At 42.3% G+C, this 21,915-nt stretch overlaps 1 protein-coding gene across 4 annotated transcripts in view; it reads right to left on the reverse strand.

Moving 5' to 3' along the window:
* Positions 1-445: 445 nt before the first annotated feature.
* The window catches only part of hivep3a (HIVEP zinc finger 3a), a 45,738-nt gene continuing 24,268 nt past the window's right edge, over positions 446-21,915 (reverse strand). For all 4 annotated transcript variants that reach the window (XM_084378598.1, XM_084378596.1, XM_084378597.1 and 1 more), the window contains 6 exons: positions 12,858-17,105; positions 11,394-11,572; positions 8,870-9,039; positions 8,691-8,765; positions 6,359-6,960; positions 446-1,785 (listed from right to left, as the gene is read on the reverse strand). In XM_084378598.1, the coding sequence (XP_084234724.1) occupies positions 1,243-1,785; positions 6,359-6,960; positions 8,691-8,765; positions 8,870-9,039; positions 11,394-11,572; positions 12,858-16,718 (5,430 nt within the window). In that variant the 5' untranslated portion in view covers positions 16,719-17,105 and the 3' untranslated portion in view covers positions 446-1,242. The remainder of the gene's footprint in view (positions 1,786-6,358; positions 6,961-8,690; positions 8,766-8,869; positions 9,040-11,393; positions 11,573-12,857; positions 17,106-21,915) is intronic.

Consider the following 21,915-nt stretch of genomic DNA (forward strand, 5'->3'; position numbering starts at 1 on the left):
GTCCATACAGACAGACCAACAGACATCACTCTGGCTTCTTTTAGCCTGCTTGCTTTTTAGTGGTTGTAAATAGACCTGTGGGTATGGTAGAAATCCACAGACAGAACGGAAGTGATAGAAAAGTGAGGGGACACTGGTTATTGGGTAACAAACGTAAATAAATATTGTTTGTGATGACGGTAAGATTGTCCTCCGTGGTCATTAAAACAAGATCGCTGGTCGAATATTAGCCTTCCCTATCCTCAGCCTCACCTGCCGCCTATGACTATGGTTGAGTGAGTGAAAGAAATTGTAATTCAGTGACTGCAAAGCGCAAACTGTACATTCCTGATTGTTTTCTTTAGCATGCAGTAGAGCTTCACACCAGTTTGCATTTGGGAAACACCTCATATTGTCCTGTAAAAGAAGACCAATGTCTGACTCAAAAACCACACGCGTAACGCAGTTTTAATATAAATCTGTAAAAATGAGAAGTTTAATGGTAAACATGAAAAATGACAGAGTGATTGTATCATTTATAAAAGCAACAACACAAAAATACATGTAATCTGTTTATGAAAAAAACGGTACCGTAGCTACCATGTACGTGAAAACAGGTTTCCTCTGGATATCAAATTATTAGTCAGTGCACTCCGAATGTCTTCGTCTGAAACTTCTCCTCCTGAAGACATTAGAAAAGGAGGTGATCGTAACCCTGCTTCTTTGAACACAAACAAAAGACAACAACAAGAACAACAACAAAAACTGACAAATCATAATAATCACAGCCTCTTAAGAATGACATTTCAAACCACAATCTTGACATAAAATTGCACTTCAAAATACTGGTCGGGGTGAATAAATATTTGTAGTACCTTTCTATATCCATTTTGGTAATACAGTACATTAACACAGCAATATTATATTAGAGCTGTCAAAGGGGTTAATAGGGGAACTGATTAAAACTTTGTCTATTTTCATTCCAGCTGCTTTTGCATATAGTACAGAATTTGCATAATAGCACATAAATAAATTAACACCGATGACATCAAACAAGAGGGTAAAAAAAGATTTACAAAACATACTGCATATCTAACATAGTGTCTATATATATTATTCATATAATTACATAATAGCGTCATTCAGAAGCGGTGCTGAAGTGCTCTTGCCTTTAAAACTCCAAACCAGGGCTGTGTTTTTACAGCAGCCTCTGGTCTTTAGACTTTCAGTCTCTTGCACTGTCCCATCAGACTCTCCCTCCAATCAGAGCTGTGTCTGGGAGGAAGGAGCCTTTTTTTGGCCTTGGGTGGTCTCGGGGCAAACACACCTCTCTGTGACATGTGCGTCTGTGTTTACCTCCGGACGCCTCGTCTCCGTCCTGGGACTCGACGGCTGTTGGACGCCGAAGCATCCTCGGTTCTTTCTGTGTAATAGAGCGTCTGATCGGCTGCTCCCGGACATTCCCCCTAACGCCCCGGGGTGCGGCGGGCTGGCTGGGCTGCTGGGCGACGTCTCTTTGAGAGTATCCTGGCGCTGCAGCAGAGAAGCCCTCGCCTTTGGAGCGTCACTTAGTCTCCAGGATGTCCCTGCGGGGTTAGCCGTGGCTGCTGTGGGGCTGCTCACCAGGCTGTACAGTGGGAGGAAGGACCTGGGCTGAATCATGTGAATCCCCCCGATGGGAATCAGGGGGCTCGGGGCCCTGTTCGGCTGCTGGGAGTGCAGAGGAAGGTGACTCAGGAGGTTGTGGGCTCCCCGGGGCCGTGTGGGATGTGGGGTGATGTGGGTCAGACCAACCTCGTCCACAGACTGGAACAAAACGAGAAGAAATGAAACTTGAATGGCTCTGCAGGGAAACTAGGTCACTACACCGCTAAAATGAACAGAATACAGTAAAGACAGAATGCCAATGAGGCAGATTTAAATGAGCAGTGCTGCTGCGGCCATAACCGTAACTATTGATGGTGTCAATCAGGAGCAATGACTCACCGATTGCTTGGCCTTGGTGCTGAAATAACTTTTAAAAGCGCTAGGGAAGGTGAGGTGCTGCGAGGTGGTGACCAGCAAAAAGAGACTTACCTCTGGAGGTTCACCCAAATAAAAACACATATTGTTCCTCTTACCTGTAGTATTATCTTACCATCTATACTGTTTTGGTGTAAGTTGCCAGGTTTTGGAGATATCAACCTTCTCTTGAATATAACAGAACAAGATAGCACTCCAGATGATTACCTTGTTGTTGCAAGCAGTTTCATGTAGGAACTATTTTCCTTCTACCAAACTACACCTGCCAACTGTATCACTGAGCAGAACAAAGCATGTGTCTACTCATGGCCAAGAGGCTCGTGCTCATGATGGGGCAGGATGTTAACATTAATGATGTCCTCCTCAGTTGTGACGTTAGCGAACTTAGCTAACGAGCCTCTCTTCCGTGCGAAGATGCGGGTTGAGATGATTTCTGGAGGGAGACACTGCTGTTGAGTTTTTTAAACATATCTTTTTTTGCTGCTTTGAGCACCACAAGCCGAGCGCCATCTCGTTCCATTATAGCTTATATTATTATAAGAGAAGTCGGACAGCTCTATGACTGATATCTCCAAAACTTCAAAACAAAAGATGGATAAGTAGCACCACAGGTAAGAAAATATGTATTTTTGATTTTGGGGTGAACTGTCCCTTTAACCTCACACTGCTGTGGTGGTAAGCCCAGTGCCATTGAATATGAGTGTTGCAACAGTACCATGGACGCATGTCACGGCCAGTTCTAATGAAGGCTTGTTGTAAGATAATAGCTAATTAGATAATAATTACAATTAGCTAGTGAGTTAACGTCAACATTTCATTAACTAACTTCACTGTAATCAGATGTTAGCTGGACTACATTAACGTTAAATTAATTGCAGTTACTGGCGTATGGTTGGCATGCAGAGTTTATCTTCTGTTATTAGATTTAAGCTCAGAGTTTATCAAACAGACCCCAGATCTGTGTTTTTCCTTGAATTACAAGCACTGATGTTTTAATATGTACATTAATGGAGCAGCTGGCAAAGGTGGAGCGATTCACTACACATACTGCTGGCTGTGTTGTGAATCATCTGTCACTGTGATCATTTTATCCATAATATTAAAAATACATTTGATTATATTTTAATCTGACTGCGCCGAGTAAGTCATCAAAAATGTAGCAGTGTGATAAAAGTACAATAGCCTGCATGGCTCTGAAATGTACTGGAGTGGAAGGGAGCAGATAATGGAAAAGTACCTCAAAATTGAGGTACAGTACTTCCATCCAAAATTAAACAGAACAGATATCAGAGGGATTATACAAGATTTATTCACTGTACAAACTTCAGGACAAAATGTACGTTTTTGACACAAACACTGACTACACGACTCTTTTCTGTGAGTTCTATAAAGGAATAAGTCGTTTATTAAGTTCTCAGAAGTTTTTTCCTTTATTAAAAACACCAATCCTACAAAAAGGGCCAGTCCTCAGCTAAACTACAGCTCCATCTTTCATAGTCGTGTTATGCTAAAAACATCAAATCTGTCCCCATGTTTTCAGTCAACAGCGCTGTCTGGAACTATGGAGAGCTACATGAACCATGTGACTGGTGCGGTGGTGAGATCAAAGAGTGTTGCAAATATCATATTCACCAGCACTTGGTAAACCCCATGACATCACTGCTGGTTGTGGTTACCAGTTCAACTTTTGACAATGGTGGTTTCAATGGTGAAATAAACACAGGTAAGTAGGACACTGTTGTTTTAGGCTGCTGTTGAATTCCTCTTTAAAGACATCATTGTTAGGCAACCTGACTCAGAGTGAGGGGAATGAGACCGCAGGCAGGAAACAACAAACAGCTCTCCTGTGGAGGTACTCAGGTTGAATCCAAATGTCTGGACTTCCCCACATTTGCAGACTCACTGAATTAACAAGCTCCTTCCTGGGAGGTGCCGAGGGCTGCTCAAATCCAGAAGTCCATTTTATGCAAGCTTTATCAGACTTTGCTCCGAAGATTAATCATACTTCACGGTAATATAGAGGTGACGATGTAAAAGTAAAGGAAAACAATTAAAGCAGGAAAATCAGATTACCCATGTAAGTTAAACAATGTACGTACAGTTTATAGGCTGTGGTCCAAATGTACCATGTGTAACATTTTAATGAATTTGCTTATTATAATCAGCCAGGAAAAGTTTAATTTAAAAACAGGGGGATGCACCTCAGATGTTGGATCCTCGTTGGATGTTGGAGTGTATAAATAGATTTATCTTGCTAGAATTCATATCCATGGAAACAGTTGAGGAAGTATTTTAGTATTTTTATAATTCATTTTAACCCACTTGCAGCCTTGAATTGCAGACTTGTCATGATGAGGAACAAGACAGTTTGCTACAGGGCTCCAAAATAACTTTTTTCACCACCGTCCCTGAACCACCCTGAAAAATAATTTTAACCGTCTCGAAGTGAGGGGCTGGGGTTAGCCCCCACCCAAAATCAGAATGTAGTTTCTCTACTTTAAAATATCTATCTATCTCATCTATAGTTGTTACCTAAGAGGTACTTTAGTACATTTATTTACTGTACACTTGTTGGTTGTCACATTAAACAGCAGTTCACTGTTTAAACCTACATGTTCATTTGAAGAGAAACTCCAAGTCCTGCTGTTTATTTAGCTGTTAGCTCTATTAGCTCTGTAGCTGTTAGCTCCCTTAGCCAAAAACACCACAGGCCTACCGGTGGCTAACAACTAACTAGCTCCCCTCCTGACGACTTCAACACATTTGTGTACATTTCATGTAGTGTTATCGGGGGAAAAAAAGGTCTACGTCCCCCGGTGATAGTGAATTTACTGCGTCTTTTCCGATCATTTATAATTTTCACAGGTCTCATGCTGAGTTGACAGCTAGCAAAAGTAACTATGGTAACAGAAGACCCACTCCGCTGCAAGCACACGGTTTAGTTTTCCATTGTCTAAGCGTTTTGATTAGCCACCATAAGCGACTAGTCGTACCAGACCAAGTAAGACTACAGTAGTAAAACCACTGTTGCATTGATTAATGGTGCATTTTATTGCTTATGAATTGAACTTTGAAAATTGTGATATTCCCTCAGTTCAAAAGGTACATATTCTTACTTTAAAGACAACAAGCGGCAATTCAAAAACTTGACTTTAATATCTTACAGCAGTGATGTATAAATTAGAGCCCCGATTCTGGATTTGTGAAGCCGATACTGATGTAAAACTGATAATGCTAAACTGGTATTATCTGCAGGACATGAGCAAACATTTTTGATAAAAAATCCCTTACATTTGGTTATTAAGGGAATGTGCAGAGCTACGTATTATTTATTTCACAGCTGAAATCAACCTGTCAGTGCGAACATCATCACTGTTTCTATGTTACCTTAAACATATCCTTGGCATTTTTATGTACTGCAATAGCTCGTAACTAATATTGAAACAATAAAATTTGTAAAATTATGTGTGGTGAGGAAATCTGTACAAGAAAAAATATAGATCAAGTCAACTGTGGCCCTCCTTTAAATATATCTTCAGGAGCTCATATATGTACAAATCAAATATTTAGGCGTATAAAAAATGTCCTCCCTTACCAAACAGAGATACAGATGTGGCTAACATGAACAGAAATGAGCACGGATGTGAAAAACAGCCCTGTGGAGAATGTGAATTAGTAACTACTCCTCTGAGACCTATATTAGTGTGAGAAGGAAGTGGTGAGGTTAGACCATAACATAACCACAAGTTTGGACTAGACATGTTTTTTTTCTTATTTTATTAGGGTGAACTGAGATATTCACCCACGTTGTTTACGTCGTCGACATGTGGTTCCAATCTTCGGTATTTAACGATCGGCCTGCTTCTCGTTTTATCAGCGGCTGCCCAGGGAAAACATGTTGTGTCTATTTGGGAGCTCTCCTGCATTATTTTAAGGCTCAGCGCTGCAGCCACGGTCTGACTGATATAAAACAAGAGAGTTGCCTTTCCTTCCTTTTCCAATAAATGTGCGACTTTAAAATAACCTCATATGTACCAGCCTATCTATATTTGTTCTAGATGTTGACTTACTGGGATTTAACTGAGCCACACAAGATTAGCTTTGTGAGCCAAAAGCTGATTTATTTAAAACTGTAGGCTAAACTAACAGAGATGGATCAAGTCACAGGTGAGTGAAGACGGCGGTTTGAGCAAAAGCCACGATGTGACCAGCGTTAATTATACACAGGACAAAAACACGGCATCGTGACAGATTGAGACTGAGATAAAAACAAAGGCTGCGTGAGGTGAGATGTAGAAAACTCATGCAAATGTTGCAGAAGATGTTATGTCACCATGTTTTTTTTGAAGTGACTCACCAGTCGTGCTGTACACGGTCGCTCTCTTGGGTAAAGACAGGCGTGACACTGAGCAGAGGTGTCTGCCAGGGAACCTGGAGGCCCAGAGGACTCAGATCCATGGGACTGGACTATTATAGGAGAAAGACCTCTGACAGGGGACGTCGGTCTCAGAGCAGAGGTGGAGACATGACAACTGGATGGGGAGAGGGAGGAAGGGGGAGCAGGGGGCTGGCGAGGCCTGGGTGACGGGTTTCGAGGTGGAGACGGCTCCCGCTGCGGGATCAGGGACGGAGCGGTTGGCGAGTGGGAGCCTTCTGAGGACGCCGATGCTGAAGCGTCAAGGCGTCTGCGGGCGAACAGAGCCCTCCTGGCACTGGCAGAGCTCTTCAGAGTAGAATCCTTGGGGGGAACCGGGGCAGACCGGCTGGGTTCGGGCTCCATCGACTTCTCACTATCAGAGGAGGCAGTGTGAGAGCTTTCAGCCGCCTTGGACCTGTCTTTAGCACATCTGCCATCTTTGTCCTCTGCGTTGTCATCCTCATCGGGTCCACTTCTCCTCTGATCAGAGTAGCCATGATCTTTTTGTCTATCTGGGTTAGTTGAAGGTTCTTCACGGACTCCTGGGAAGGGTAAAAAACACATCCATTTTTCTCACACTATCAACAAACTCCATTGTTTAGTGTGAACAATTCAGTATGAGTTGTACAAGGCTGTTATTGGCCAGTCATCGCCTGTGCATACAAAGAGATTTCTTCCTGGTTGGAACTGTTTTTTCTAACCTGTGAAGCATAACATTCAGGTAGAAACACTATGTTAAAGTATTTGTTTCTCAATGGAATTAAAAATTGTGTTATTTTAATCATAACCTTCTTAACTGCACTAATGTGTACAGAGTTTATAGGTGTGAATATGCTGTGTTGTGGCCAGTTGGTACCAGCTGAGTACACACTCCCTGGGTGTAACGTGTTTGAGCCTCTCCCTTGTTTCTCGTGGCAAACCTTCCCTCACATATCTTCCATTTTGTACGCCCAAGATCTTGATACGCTGTTAACCAGTGTTTACATTTCTCTTCAAACAAATGTGAAATGTTGAAGCTCAATCAAAATGACAAATTATATAAGACGACAGAATTAGTTCACTGTGGGGCCAATAATCAATTCTAAGTCTTGGAGGAAGAAAATATATGTGGCTCCGGTTATATTGTTATATAACTGTCATCAAAAGGATCTTTTGTGATCTTGTTATCAATTAATTAGATGGAGCCAATAACTTGATGTGCTCTATTTATCTTGCAACTTGCATCCTGTATGTTGCACCAGTTAATTAGTTAATACAACTTTTCAGTCAATTATGTTGTATATATGTTATCGATAACACAATTTAGAATATTCAGCTTCTTTTTTTCTACACAACTTAAGATAACTGGAATGTTTAACAGTCTAGCTAACCAAATGAGTGTCCACTGCTCGCTGTGTTTTGGATGAAGAATCAAATTGTTAAAATGTTCAACATTCTCCAGTTGAATGGTGGCTATGTACAGCTAGTTAGCTATGTAGGCTGCAAACATTTTCCCACGGTGGGTATTGGTTGCTCAAGGTGCAACACAAGATGAGTCCATGCTCACAGACACTAAACATCTGACAAATTGTTATCATTTAACCGCTTCTTGTTTGTTCAAGTATAATCCAGAGGGAAATTGCGTCATATTTCAAGGTAAAACAACATATTTAACAATAATGTAATGTAATGTAACGTGTGATAAACAAAGTCTAATATTACTGTTTGACACATGTTGCACAATACGTTAGGAAAGGCACAAGTTAATTTCAAAATATCAACACACATCTTAAGCCTGGAAGTGAAACTCACTGAATGTATTCAAACAGCAATGTTAACTAGGAAGTGGTTGAATGCTAATGTTAGCTAATGAGATATGTTGCCTTGAGATATGGCCTGATGTCCCTCCAGATTTTCACTGTATACTTTTCAGTTGCTGAAATAAATGATAACAATTTGTTAAAATGTCCTAGCTAGAATATGGGATGTACAGACGCTGTTACAGACCACAGGAGCTGCAGCTGAGGTTATTGCAATTTTCAAATAGTTTTTTCTCTAAGATAGAGCAAGATTGAATAATCTGTCACAAGGTAAAAGAGACATTCACAGGTTAAATTTAAGTCATATCTCAATTTTGACCAAAATTACACTGAAGCTAATTTGATTGCTAATAGTAAGCTAATGTGGCATAATCGGCACAAGACATGTAATGTTATCAAAAATATCGTCACTGGCACTTTCTTAATAGTATATGAAGCACACTCATACAGTAAAAATGAACAACATAGCGCACCTTTGTCTGTGCCATCTGGGTAACAACAGGTTTCTTTTCCATGTGCCTTAGATCCCAGATGCTCAGTGAGGCTTCCTGTAAAATATAAAAGACAGTTTGAGCTCTTACTGTATGCACTGACATCCAAAGCTTTTCTAAAAAATATATACATATTTTTCATCATAACTGTCTATCCTTACCTTTGGCTTGAACCGAAACATTACAGTGTGTGCAGCTATATGGTGGTGATTCTGTGATGTGATGGGTGCACTTCTGCTGCACACTGGAATTCTTAAGGTGGAATCCACAATCCTCACATTGGCACTTCCCTCCACCTCCACCATGCATGATAGTATCCTTCTCATTTGATCTGTGGGTGTGAAGAGAGCAAGAGGTTTCAGTTTCATCCACAGAGCGCTTCCCTGTCAGTTGTCTATTGATGCTGCTCCTCTCGGGATGATGGTCACAATCAATATGAGAGTAACTGGAGCTGACAGACAGGCTGCGGGCCCTTTAGCACCTGTAAGCGCCTTTTTAGTGCCTGTATTTATCCAGTGTAAGTACGCTATCTGTTTGGCCTCTACTACACAGTGAGCTCACGCTGTGGCAGCTGGGCCCGGGGTACACCCCTCCATGTACACTGAGGGTCCCTCAGCGAGGCACCCACTTCAGCTTCAACAGAGACGCTTTCATAAGCCAAAACCAGACCCCCACCCTCCCACTGCCTTATAACCCCATCACAGCTCACACCACCACCGAGTACAAACAAGGGGGAGCCTACGATGTGGCCCAAGGTCCGGGGTTTGCTTCAGCCGGCCAATAAAAACAGGCCGGAGAGGGAGGGAAACCCTGCGCCCAGACCAGCTGCTGCTCCAAATAAGCATGAAAAAACAGAGAAAATCAAAACACATTCCTACGACAAACAATCCTTCTGATTATAATCGGCTGTTTTTTCTTCTATTTTCACTACAGGCTTCACGGCTGGATAAACTCGGCAGGTATCATAAATGGTGGCTTTTACAGTCCTGAAAAACGCTCAAGTTAATGAAAGCAGAACACTTTGCCGGGACATTATACCTCTACACTATACAGCATTCAGGCCTTTCGTGCAGCACATATTCACACCAAAGATTTGAGTCTAGGTGCCCTTGCCTTCCTTCATGCAAGCAAAAAAAAATGTTTAGCGTTCGACTACGCTGCTGCCTCCGTTTTGTCTTTTTGTCCCTCAGACAGACTGAACAGACAGAGAAGCGAGCAGGCGTGAGGATGACTCACTCTTTTAGGAAGGCTGTGATGAGCGTCAACATGAGTCACAACAGGGATTTGTTCACAGACACTCTCCCAAACCAAAAAGAGACACACAGATGGTACCTCTCTGCACTCTCCTGCATCGCATCGCAGCGGTGTTTATTTCTGATGGGTATCAGAAGTACTGAGCGTGTCTGGCTCGTGTGTGCTCTTCAATTAAGACAAATAAATAACAGAACTGTGTCCCACCTTACATGTTTGCAGTACTAAATTTCAGTAAAAAGTGAGAGACAGCCATTGCTGTTCTTGTTATTATTTCAACATGGATTAAATGACTCATTTCTGATGTCTAACTATTGTTTTATCATTTAGAATTCTGAAATACCATTTAATATAGTGTATTACTAACAGATTTAGAGCAGTTGTTATTAAGGTTTGAAGTTTGTTGGGAGGTGTCATGATAAACAGTTTAAATAGACAATATGCCTGACTTCTTTCTTCAAGATCCATGCATTATTCCTGAGAAAGTGTCAAAAAACACCCTTAGATGAAGCGAGAAAAATTCCTGAAACCTTCCCTTTCTCCGAATCAGCACCAAAAGTTAATGTCTTTTTTCTGGGCTGAGACCCATCCTCCATACAGGAGTTTCATACAAGGGTCATGGGTGAAAACATACAGGAGCATAATAAACCTCTGTTGCCTAACAAACATAAAATCCTCACATAAAACCTTGTTCTGCAATGCTTCTAGCCCATTTAGCCTTTAATTATTTATTTAAAGAAATGGTATTGTGTACTACAATATTACTGTTGTAGAATCAGGGAAGAATTTTTTAATGGCCAGTATGAACCGGAGGATTGATTTGCAGACAAGGGTTGTTTTAATGTTTATATGAGTACCTAGTTGTTGTTTTAAGATAGACTTGAAAAATTGTGAAATTACCCTTTAACTTTCTGGAAAGTACTCAGTTCATAATAAATCTGCAAAGCATTTAAAATCCTTTATATATGTTTTCTCAGCTTATCAGTAGACTATAAAAAGAAAAGTGCTGGGCACTTTTCTTTTTATAGTCTGTTTTTTTCATTCACTCTGGCAGACTCTCTTGAATGACTAACACTATGTATGTACAATTATGTACTGTACATTTGCTACTCATTCCAGTGGTGTCAGTGTCAGAGAGTGAAACGTGCTGCCGCTCCATGTGAATGGCTCTGATGGTTGGTGTAAATGAATCTCTGCAGGCGCAGCGGAAGCTAGGTAGTTTCCTGGCTTCAACCCCACAACAGACGGGCTCTGTTGGTGCAGACGGCCAACCCTTGGCCTCTCCAACATGGTGGACAGACAACAGTTTCCACAACACAATATGTGACGCAAGCCCATAACACTGTAAGTAATGGGGTACATCATGTTTGTAAATATAGACAAAACGTCACCAATAAATCTTCTTATGCTGAGCAGTCATGAGATCACACTCACCCTCTCTCAGAGGTCCAAGCTTCAGGAGGTTGTTTATTTCTGTAGCACGACTGTACTTCCTCCTCTTTCTTCTTCTCTTCCTCCCTCTCGTCTTTTCTGTTTGACCTGTTGTCATCCACAGACTGCTGTCCCTCCCTTGTTACCTCATGGTCTCTGCCGTACGACTGGCTGTTGTCAACCTACACTCGAAAGAGACATGGGCAAATTCACCAACTCTGCTCCAGCATGCCCAGGGAGACAGAAATTGGAAATTCTCATTGAACGTTGTGTTGAATAGCGGTTGTGAAAGCACATATGTTTTTTCCTTTCGGTGTCATTGTTCAAGATTTTATACTGAGGTCATCAACGTAAGCTCAGTGCAAGCAAAGTACCATTACTGTGTTCTTGGAGATTGAGATTACCATAACAATTACAAATATAATTTTGCAATGCTAACCTACCCTTTGCTGCACTTTCTGTACATATTACACCAGAGGAAAAAGCAAACATACTTTCTATGCTAACAATGTTAACTTTGCCCTGAATCAATTTAAGCTAAATTGTGGGTGTACAGGTTCCTTAAAGAAATAAACAAAAAAATAACAAAAAAAAATGTCAATATCTACTCAGCTGCAAGCAGATGGAAAGTCGGGTGATTTTTTTTGTTGTCCCCAAAACATTTCTGGACTGTCACAGCAAAACAGCGTTGCAGCATTCTTCTAAACAACTGAAGTAGATGGGGACTTATTTTAAAACGTTAAAAAAAAACAACCGGGAAAAAAAAGAATAAAATGTTTCCATGCAGCTTGTCTGTCTCAGAAAGCCCCAAGATCCCAAATTGATTTGAAACAACATTATTTACATGTTTAAAACTGAAATCTCCACTGTAGCCGCTTAGCTAAAAGCATGAGCACACAACAGTTCTGAAGTGGGTGCACAAGCTCGACCACAGCTTGACCACAGGTCTTTTCAAATCAATTTGGGATCTCGGGGCTTCCAGAGAATTGGAGTACACCAGACAGAGCCATTTTATGTTTTCTTGTGGTCCCCATCTACTTCAGTTGCTGACAGGAATACTAAAACAGTGTTTTGCTGTGAGGCTCCAGAATTGTTAATGTTAACGTCTTATTTTTAATGCATTTCTGTGCCCCAATAAAGCACTGCTTTGTGTATGAATAGCGCTATATAATCAAAACTTGCCTTGCCTTTTTGGACCGAGTCGAAAACCTCACCTGATGTTCCACAGCATCAGGGGTGAGCAGATAATGACTGAATTTTCATATTTGGGTGACTTGTTGATTTAACTTCCAACTACTCATCTAAATGTGGTATCTTGGTTTCAAATGCAACCCATAGCTTTAATAACCTTTGTTACCTTCTCTCACACTTCTACACACAGAGATTGTCCTGTGGTGATCAATTTACATACAGTGCAATTTTATAGATTAACAGACGATTTTAATCAGTGGTTAGTGGTGTAATTACCTCAGTGGAGCATGGCCTTTTGTTGTCCTCTTGCTCCATTGTCTCTGTGGTCCTGAGTGACATCGGGGATACAGTGTAGATGGAGGGACTGAGCCTCTGCTTACAGTGCAGCAGAGACAGAGCTGTCTTGCTGGAGAGGCCAGGTGGGTTGGGGTCATAGCCGCTAGTGGACCACGATGAATACACTGAGGGCTTCTGTTCATCCAGAGTGGAAGGGTTTGGTTTAATGTAGTTCAAATAGCACCAGCTATTACAGGTGCTGGACAGCAGACTGGGGAATGATGGTCCAACGGTTGTGTTGGGAGAACAAACACTGGGTAGACATGACTGATTCTCCCCTTTGAGTTCCTGCTTGCATGTGTCCACTGATACCTTGTCAACACACCCCATCTCCCTCTCCTCTTCTTCTTTTACTCGTTTTTGCTGCTGCTGTGACTCAGTGAGAATCTCTATACTGTTTGAAGGGGAAAGCATGCGCTTGTTGCCTCCCGAACCTGATATCCTGAGGCCATCGTCAGACCACAAGTGAAGGTCTGGACTCATGTTCCTATGGTCTCTGTATTCAGCTGTTGGGATACCTATGTTGTGTGAAACAGCATCAACTTTCTCCTGGGGTCTGGGGGAGGTGGACTGAGACAATGTGGTGTATATAGCACATGCTAGGGTTAGGGTGTCTGTTTGGAGACGCACTGCCACTGCTGGAGATGTGACTGGCCTCAGTAATTCCAGACTGGAAGTGATGTGAGGGGCTGAGGGCTGGATGTGGGAGTGACTTACTCGAATCTCTGAACGATCGTCATGTAGTAATGGAATCTCTAGCTTTAGCCCGGTAGACATGGGGAGGTATCGAGCTCTGGCTGCCCCTGATGGTCCATGTGTAGAATAGGACTGTGGTGCTTGAGGAGGGGGCTGCCCTGTATGGATGTGTGAGGCCTCTTCTTTTACAGGATCTACAGATGGGCAGTGAGTAAGGGGGAGTTCTGTGCTGCCTGTCAACTGAATATTCTGACTGAGTTTCCATTGAGAGAATATCTCTTTGCATTGTGATCTTACAGGATTGTGCAAGGCTGTCTCACCAGATAAAGGAGAAGTAGGAGACCTACTGCTGTACACGGAAGTTGGGCTTGCTTGAGAAGATGTGCTCAGGCTGACATGTTCAGGACTATGGCGTGGTACGGTACACTGCTCTTCCTCCTCCTCATCTGGATCCCTGACAGCAGTGTGTCTCATAAGGAGACATTTTCTTCTTTCCCTCCAGCCAATTGCAGAGCGCTCAGGGGACAGACAACTGTAGTCAAAAGACTTACTGCGGGTCTCAGCCATTAGGACATTTGGTTGTGGATCATGAGGTGCCTGCTCAGATGCTGAGCGCCTCATCTCTCTATGCTGATGCACCCCAGGCACTGTCAACATGTGAAGAGCTCTTGATTTTCTCAGCGGTGTTGATGTTGCTATATCCATGTCTGGTCTATTTGACTCTTCAAAGGATGTGGAACGACTGGATGCATAAGATGCACTACTATCCTGACTAGGGCTGCGGGGCAGGGATAGAGAGTCAAAACTAGATTCTCCAGAGGACTGGGCCGTCTCTGCTAGACGTAAGCGCTTCTTCTTTGGAGGAAGCTTTTCAATAGGAAGTTGTGCCAGAGAGGGGCTTCTCTGTGGCCACTGGAATTCATCAGGTTTCTCTGAATGTTTTGCTGTGGATGTCGGCTCTATTGAGGTCCTTGTACTCATGTTGGAGTCCTCTGTGACCAGTATTTCTGGGACCTGCACACTGTGTTGGCGGACAAGCTTCCGGTTTGTTAGTTTTGTCAACTCTTGGGGTTGTTTCTGAGGTACCAGTTGATAATCTTCATGAGGAGGAGAGTTTTTTGTTGCCTCAGTGCCTTGATTCTCATTGCATAAAGATTCTTGTTTTTCAAATGAACTAGTATGTTGAATCACTGAACAGGTTTGCAGTGTAGGCCTCCTGGGTTTTTCATAAACGACATTGCTTTCATCTTTCATCTGTCCTGAAAAGAGGGCAGGAGAGGGTAATGAAGGTGAAGAGGGGTCATCAAATTCAAAACTCTCCTCTTTCCTTCTCTTGCGCATTGCTGAAGCTCCTGCTCTGACTGCATGGTTAATTAACTGTGAGCACTCCATTTGGCTAATTACCACCTCATTTCTGGGATGATGTGCTAAGCACAGGCTTTGCTTGTGTTTCTTATAACCTTCCCAATCTTTGCATCCAGTGCCACAGGCCTCACACTCATATGGCTGCGGTTGACTTTGCTTGTGGTCAGGCACAGTGGTTATGCTGTCAGGGTAAAACGAATGAGAACCCTCATGTTCCTCTTTTGTAAGTTCGGCCCCAAGTGGGATCTCAATAGCTGGCTGCCGTCTTAGCATCCCATAACGACGGGATGCCTGCCTTTCAGAAGGCTGTCGTTCATCAAAGGACTGACTTGGGCGGAATTTGCTGGGGCCACCACTGGAGGCGTCAAATGAACTAGCTGCAGATGGCATTGAATGACTTCTCACCAGAGGGGCTGATGTTTGGCCAGCTGGCTGCTCCACATTTAGAGATGGATGATGAAATTTTTCACATGGAACTCCCATGGTGATGGAGCCACTGTTTTTATAGCCCAGATCTCCAGCTTTAGGGCTATGAATAAGCGGTTCCTTCATGGATGTACTCTTTTGAGACTCTGAACTATTCTTTCTGGAGAGTGAGAATCTTCTTGGTTTGACACTGTCAATTTTACTGGTGTCAACCACTGCTTCGTTGATAGTGATTAGTTTGGTGATATGGTCGATGACCTGCTTCTTGGGGACTGTGAATGGGATGGTTTTATCCTCTTGACCAGAGGGCTGCTGGTTATGGTGCCGAGGCATCCTCTGTAGGTGTCCAAGACGTCCATACTTGCCGAGGATGATCTCTGCATAGCTTTTGGCACTTGTGTTGGGGGGGCTGTCCTGTGACTGCTCAGTACTTTCAGAGCGAGAGAAATAGCCAGATTCTGTGCTGCCTTTACTCCCTAAAATTAGAGATGAAGTCTTGTCGTCAGTTGAATCTCGAGGACCATGTTTTCCTCTACTTAGACGCAGGGCCAGTCTCTTTTTCACTGCGTAGGAGTCATCGTTTCCTCCAGTGCACTCTTTGGTCCTGTCAGTTTCGTGACTCTTGATTGAGGCTGCACTGTTTTGCTTTTCTGTATGGGAAGATGCAGATGATAACTGTCTGGTTTCATCTTCTGACTCAGTGACTTGCTCCTCCAAAGATCTCGGCTCCCCAAGTGCCAGACCTGCCTTCACCTTGTGTGTGTGCGATTTGCGGTGTTTGTATAGGTTACTCTTGGTCTTAAAAGAGAAGCCACATGGGGCACAGGGATAGGGTCTTTCACCTGTGTGCGAGCGAATATGTTTCTGTAGGACACTTGGCTTTGCACATGCACGGCCACAGTAAGTGCAGACATACTTGCCTGGTCTCTGAGGCTTACGCTCACGTTTCTGTTTCGGGGTTCCCTCCTGGGTTTCTGATTTAGACTGGGTGGGGCCATCCTCTGAAGAAGGTGGGGCACCTGGTGACAAACTAGACACTGTGGTTGCTTTTGTTACCTCATGTTTAGGTTCCAGCACAGTATCTGAGTCAATGCTCTGCCGCTGGTGCCTGAGACGTTTACGTTCGGGGTATTGTCTTTTGGACTGTTTGGGTTGCTGTTGAGTGTCATTGGACTTCGGGGAGCCAGTTTGCTGTTGCTGACGGGGCTGGGAGGGAGACTTGGGCCGCGTGCCTCTGCGATGAGACTCTGGTTGACAATGCTCTTGACCTCCGGACTGCTCCCCAGTCGTCAAGCAACTATGCAAGGCCTCCATAAAATGAAAGGACAGCCTCAGGTAGACGAGTGTGATGAGTCTGCCTGTGCCAGGCTACAGAGTTCAAGCCAAACCATTAACTGGATAATAGGTTAAATGGGAGTGAATTCTATCAAATTATATCCACTTTAGTTGACTGTCTGGCATCATAATTTTCACTTGTTTGCTTAAACTTTATTGCCTGACAGCAGAATGATGCCATCAGATGGAAAATGGTGGCATCAAAGAATGAAGCTGTGATATGTCATGTGCTGTGGAGGAAGTCCTCTGCCATGCTGACCTAAAGTATCCCATCATGAAGCACTCAGCCAGCCTTGCCGCCACACACTCTGATGCTCAGTTGACTCAGCTGGATATGTAATTCTTCTGTCTTCTCAACATTAAGATCTGTAAAGACAAACAACTCATTATATAGAATAGTGCTTACAATTCAACATCGAGATACAGATAACCCTCTGACCCTCCGCTTGACAAATATGGATATTTATGTTTCATGTGTTACATAAGCACATACAGTATGTGTCATAACACTCAGCTCTCACTTTCCCCTGGCTGCTGAATACTTTTAAATTAGAATAGTTTATGTAATGTTGCAGTGTAAAAATATATCAGCATGCAGTGGGTAAAAATGATGATTCTGCTAACATTCCCAGAAAGAGGCAATATGTCCAAAGACTTTCACAGGAACATATGAATAACTGTGTAATTTGAATTTGTCACGGTCTTCACTGATTTCTTATCAACCATGGACTACTTATTTCAAAATGAACAGCAGACAGCATTACATAGCCCACCCACTCCCATAAAATTAGTCAGATTTTCCTGCTGCAAGACAGAGAAAAAGAAATTATACCCAATGAAGAGTTTGTCATTTTCACAAGATCCTCAGGATTAAGGAGGGAGTTACTCATATCAGAATTAGTTGTTATACAAGCACCATTTTCTTATTTGGTCTTAATAAAGGTAAGTTTTCTTTGTATAATTAAATGCAGTGGGATTAACTTAGGGACTGTGGCATGTGAACCTGGCATCGGGTCTAAATTTGCTCTAAATGATGCTGCATGTTTAACTTGTGTCGTCCAGTATCAGACCACCCTTTCTTCAAAATCACGATTACTAGACTGTGCTGATACAATCAAGCTGCATTAAAGCACATGCAAGTGGCTCTACCTGCTTAATTTCTATATAGTGCGGGGATCATTTTATCTGATTAACTGTGATTTAGATACTGAAATGTAGCAAGCCGAATGAAGGCATAGGATGGCTATAAGCTGAGTGCATACACAAGGTGAATCAGTGCAGATACTGAAGAAAACTCCTGTTTTTTTGTGCCAGCATACTGAAACAGTAAACAAGGCATCCCACGCACTGACCAGCTGGTTTCTACACCCACGTTCTGGTGGAAGACGGCTAAGCTGCTGGATCCTATCCAAATTACTGATGACAGGTTGATAATAATCTTTGGTTTAACTTGTGGGAAGAATATACATGCCAGGATTGGAAGAACACTGAACCAACATCACTTTTCTTTGTAACAAAAAACAGGCATACTTTATACAGTCGGTATATTACATCTGTACTTTGCAAAAGACCATTCAGACGTCATAGGCCTAAATCTCCTGCAGTGAGACTAGTAAGTGGTAAATGTAGGTCAGACAGGTAGTATAACTGGACTTTTGGAGGAGAGTACGACACTCAGTAGCCTCACTGAAAATAACACCTCCGAGCTCTGACTGTGAGACCACTCATACTATGCATGAGGGTGACTATTAACTAATTGTCTCATAGACTAATAACTGGAATGAAATAAAAAGATTTCGATGATGCACTTGCTGCTCAGAACTGGCACCTAAAACCACGTGATTTTTTAAAATCATGCAGCGCATCTGCTCATTAACACTTGTATGTGTCACACACGCTCCAGCGTTAACATAAGACTGTTCATTTGCACCTCTCATGGTGCAAATGAATCTAGCAGTTTTTTTTCTTCAACCCTTCTCTCCACACGATCCTGTTTACCCCTCGTCCTTGGCTCACAGCCTCTGTGATTCTCTCTAGGTGAACCATGGCAAGACTCTGCCAGAAAACACATGTCTAGATGTGACGTTCTCAGTGTTACATTCAGCAATCAAGACAGCTGTTTGGTAGGACAAATTTAATACAGATTTAGTAGGATCCACATATCAACATCTTTCTATAGATTTCTTAATGGGAAACTCTTGGGAAAATGGGAAAAAGTCATTTTACAGATTTTGCGGGGTACTACTGCTTTGTTAAAAAAAAGTTGTAGAAGCCTTTTGTGTCTGAAGAAGGAGCTGCGCAAAATCTGAAAAATTGCCTCAAGTGGTCACTTGACTCACTTGAATCAGTGTGTGAAGACTACATGTTTGAAAATGAAAAAAAAAAAAATCTGGGGGAGTGGAGTGAGAAAGAAGTGAGCTCACCAGACCTCTGTAGCTACTCAAGATTTCAGCTTGAGACTAGAAGCTCGAGGCTACATTAGCCGCTACAGGTATGACAAAGCCTGACACAGAAACTCTAAACAAACTGTCACCAGTAAAGTTGAAGTGTGGGTACTGGAGGCCAGGTTTTGGTATGATAGAAGGATGCATGAAATATAAAAGATGATATCTCTGGTTCTGATGCTTCAGTTTTGATCCTTTTTTCAAACTGTCCATTGTCGGACAATGTGAGAGTGCAATACTAACTGTGTGGGAAGCTCTTTTAAAGGTCCCCTATTGTAGAAAGTGAGATTTCCATGTTTTTTTTTAAATTTTATATTTATACCGGTCTAGGAACTATATAAATATTGATAAAGTATAAAAACACTCAATCCACGGAGCCTTCAAATGAGCTGTCAAGACTTCCTTAATGTTGTGATGTCACAACTATACAGTCACCACCCTCAGTCCTGTTCAGGCCTTAGAGCTGACCAATCACAGCAGACTTGGCTTTCAGGAGGAGGGCCTTAAAGAGACATGCACTAAAATGGAGCGCTTAGACAGAGGGTGAATGGAGATGCTGCAAAAATGGAAAGTCTAAGAAAAATATCTTTTTTTAACATTAAAGCAAGTAGGGATGCTAATTTTAAGTTTCTCCAATAGAAAACAGTTTTAACCACTGACTTGATGTAATGTTCGATGCCTAATTCGAGTCTGCATTAGGAGTTGAAAGAGCAGATAAAGTAAGCACCAAATTACTTGAAGTATAACCTAAATAACACAAAATAATGACTTCATTTTAACTGCAGAGCTCCCCATCTGTCACTATTCAACAACACGCCCAAAAAAATCCAACCCATATTGAGGCTACTAAATGGCTAAAATCAGTTTGTATATAAAGTCTCCAAATACTTGTATTTTCACAAAATACATTTTCTCATGCCAGTATTTTGTATTTCATTTTGACATATTCTAGAAGCAGGTATTTGTAATTTGTAACAAGACACTTTTTGATGTATTTATGCCCATCTTTGATGGTATGTTAGTACATTTTTAATCAGTTAAATTTTTAAGGCTGATTAATCAATCAGTGATTAATCATTAACATCCCTAAAAGCAAGTCAATACCTAAACTAAAAGTGTGAACCTGATAATGACCACAATACTGGACCTTTAACCACTGTTGGCCATGCTTTAAAAAAACAAAAACAACAGGCCTTCTTCTCAACAGACATTTTGACAATTCTTATACAATTCATGGCTATGTTCCAATAACTCATACCATTGATGTTAGAAATCACACCTGCTAATAGCCCTTTAGCCTGTCAATGGAGCCTATAATGAGGCATTAGGCAAAAATATGAGCAATGTGTACAATATCAAAATATACTACATTTAGTGCAGTGTGGGCATACACACTTACAGTCACTATGCGCAGGGTGTGCTCTAAATCTGCAGGTACTGAAACACATCTCCTCAAGTAACCAAAAAAACCCTCTTTTATATAAATTTGTGAAATGCTGCGTCCATACACACTGCACAGAAAGAGATATTGTATAAATGGCTTTTTAAAAATCTTGTCAATTTCCTCTTCTCACACTAATGGGCACCCAGCGGTGGTTCCTATGGTAACGGCCCTAAACCATGTGGTAGCAGATGGAAGGAGAGCTGGAGGGCTAAATTTATCTTCCAGCATCCTCACCGACTACAGAGAGAGGGAGAGAGCGAGGCAGGCAAAGGTGCCTCCCTCCTAGAAGCTACGGCTTTTTGAGGAGAGAACGGTACACATCTCAGAAGAAAATCAATACTTTGGGAGTCTTGAATTCGTACTACACTGATACTCCTCCATTCTTTCAGGAGGAAGCAGAAAGGAAAATGCCTACTGTACTGTACGTGGGGATGACAAAGAAAACTCGACCAGTCTCCACGAAGAAACTGAGATACATTATCTGACAAATTCGACCACAGAGACTATTTTAAATCCTTTCTTTTTTCCCTCTAAGCTTGACTTAAAAGGACAACATTTCAAGTGAACGAGGTGCAGTATTCCAAAAAGATTTATGTGTAATAAAGAAATATGTGCATTGGTTTGAATACAAACTACTAAATAAGTGATTCCCCAAATTAGGTTCCAACTCAAACAATGACATAAAATGCTTCGGGCAAAAAGAAGCAGTTTAATTCTCTGATAAAACAACGCGAACAGCATGCTACTCTGGACTTAATTCACCATCATCCTAAGTCATCATCATCTTGCAGACTCATCCGAACAAAGCAACAAATGCCCTCATCTGTTGTTGTCTTTCCACCACAATGTCAGCTGAGCATTAGCAATGCTGTCAAGTCAGAAAGCGCAGCTTCATCAGCAGCCTGAGAGTGGCGCTCTCCAGGGACAGAGGAGAGCCCTCTGGGAGTCAGTGCATACATAGCCATTCCTCTATGTGTGTGTGTGTGTGTGTGTGTGTGTGTGTGTGTGTGTGCGCGCACCTCGGGAGTGCTCCCCAGTCCACAGGAGGACATGCCAAGCATAGGAGGTTGGATGCACAGCACAGGGAGCTCATTCACTCTCAGTCTGAGCTGTGAGCTTTAATACATACACAGCCCACGGACCACTCACTATATGCACTCTCCCTCTCCTTCATTCACACACAGACACACACACACAAGCAAACACCCTCACTGCAGAAGCTGCACTGTCTGCATTTGTTTAAAAACAGCGAAAATATCCAGCTCATTACAAATGCCTCTGTTTGCTC

This window comes from Pagrus pagrus (assembly GCF_965226575.1).
Source record: "Pagrus pagrus genome assembly, chromosome: 17".
Taxonomy (NCBI): domain Eukaryota; kingdom Metazoa; phylum Chordata; class Actinopteri; order Spariformes; family Sparidae; genus Pagrus; species Pagrus pagrus.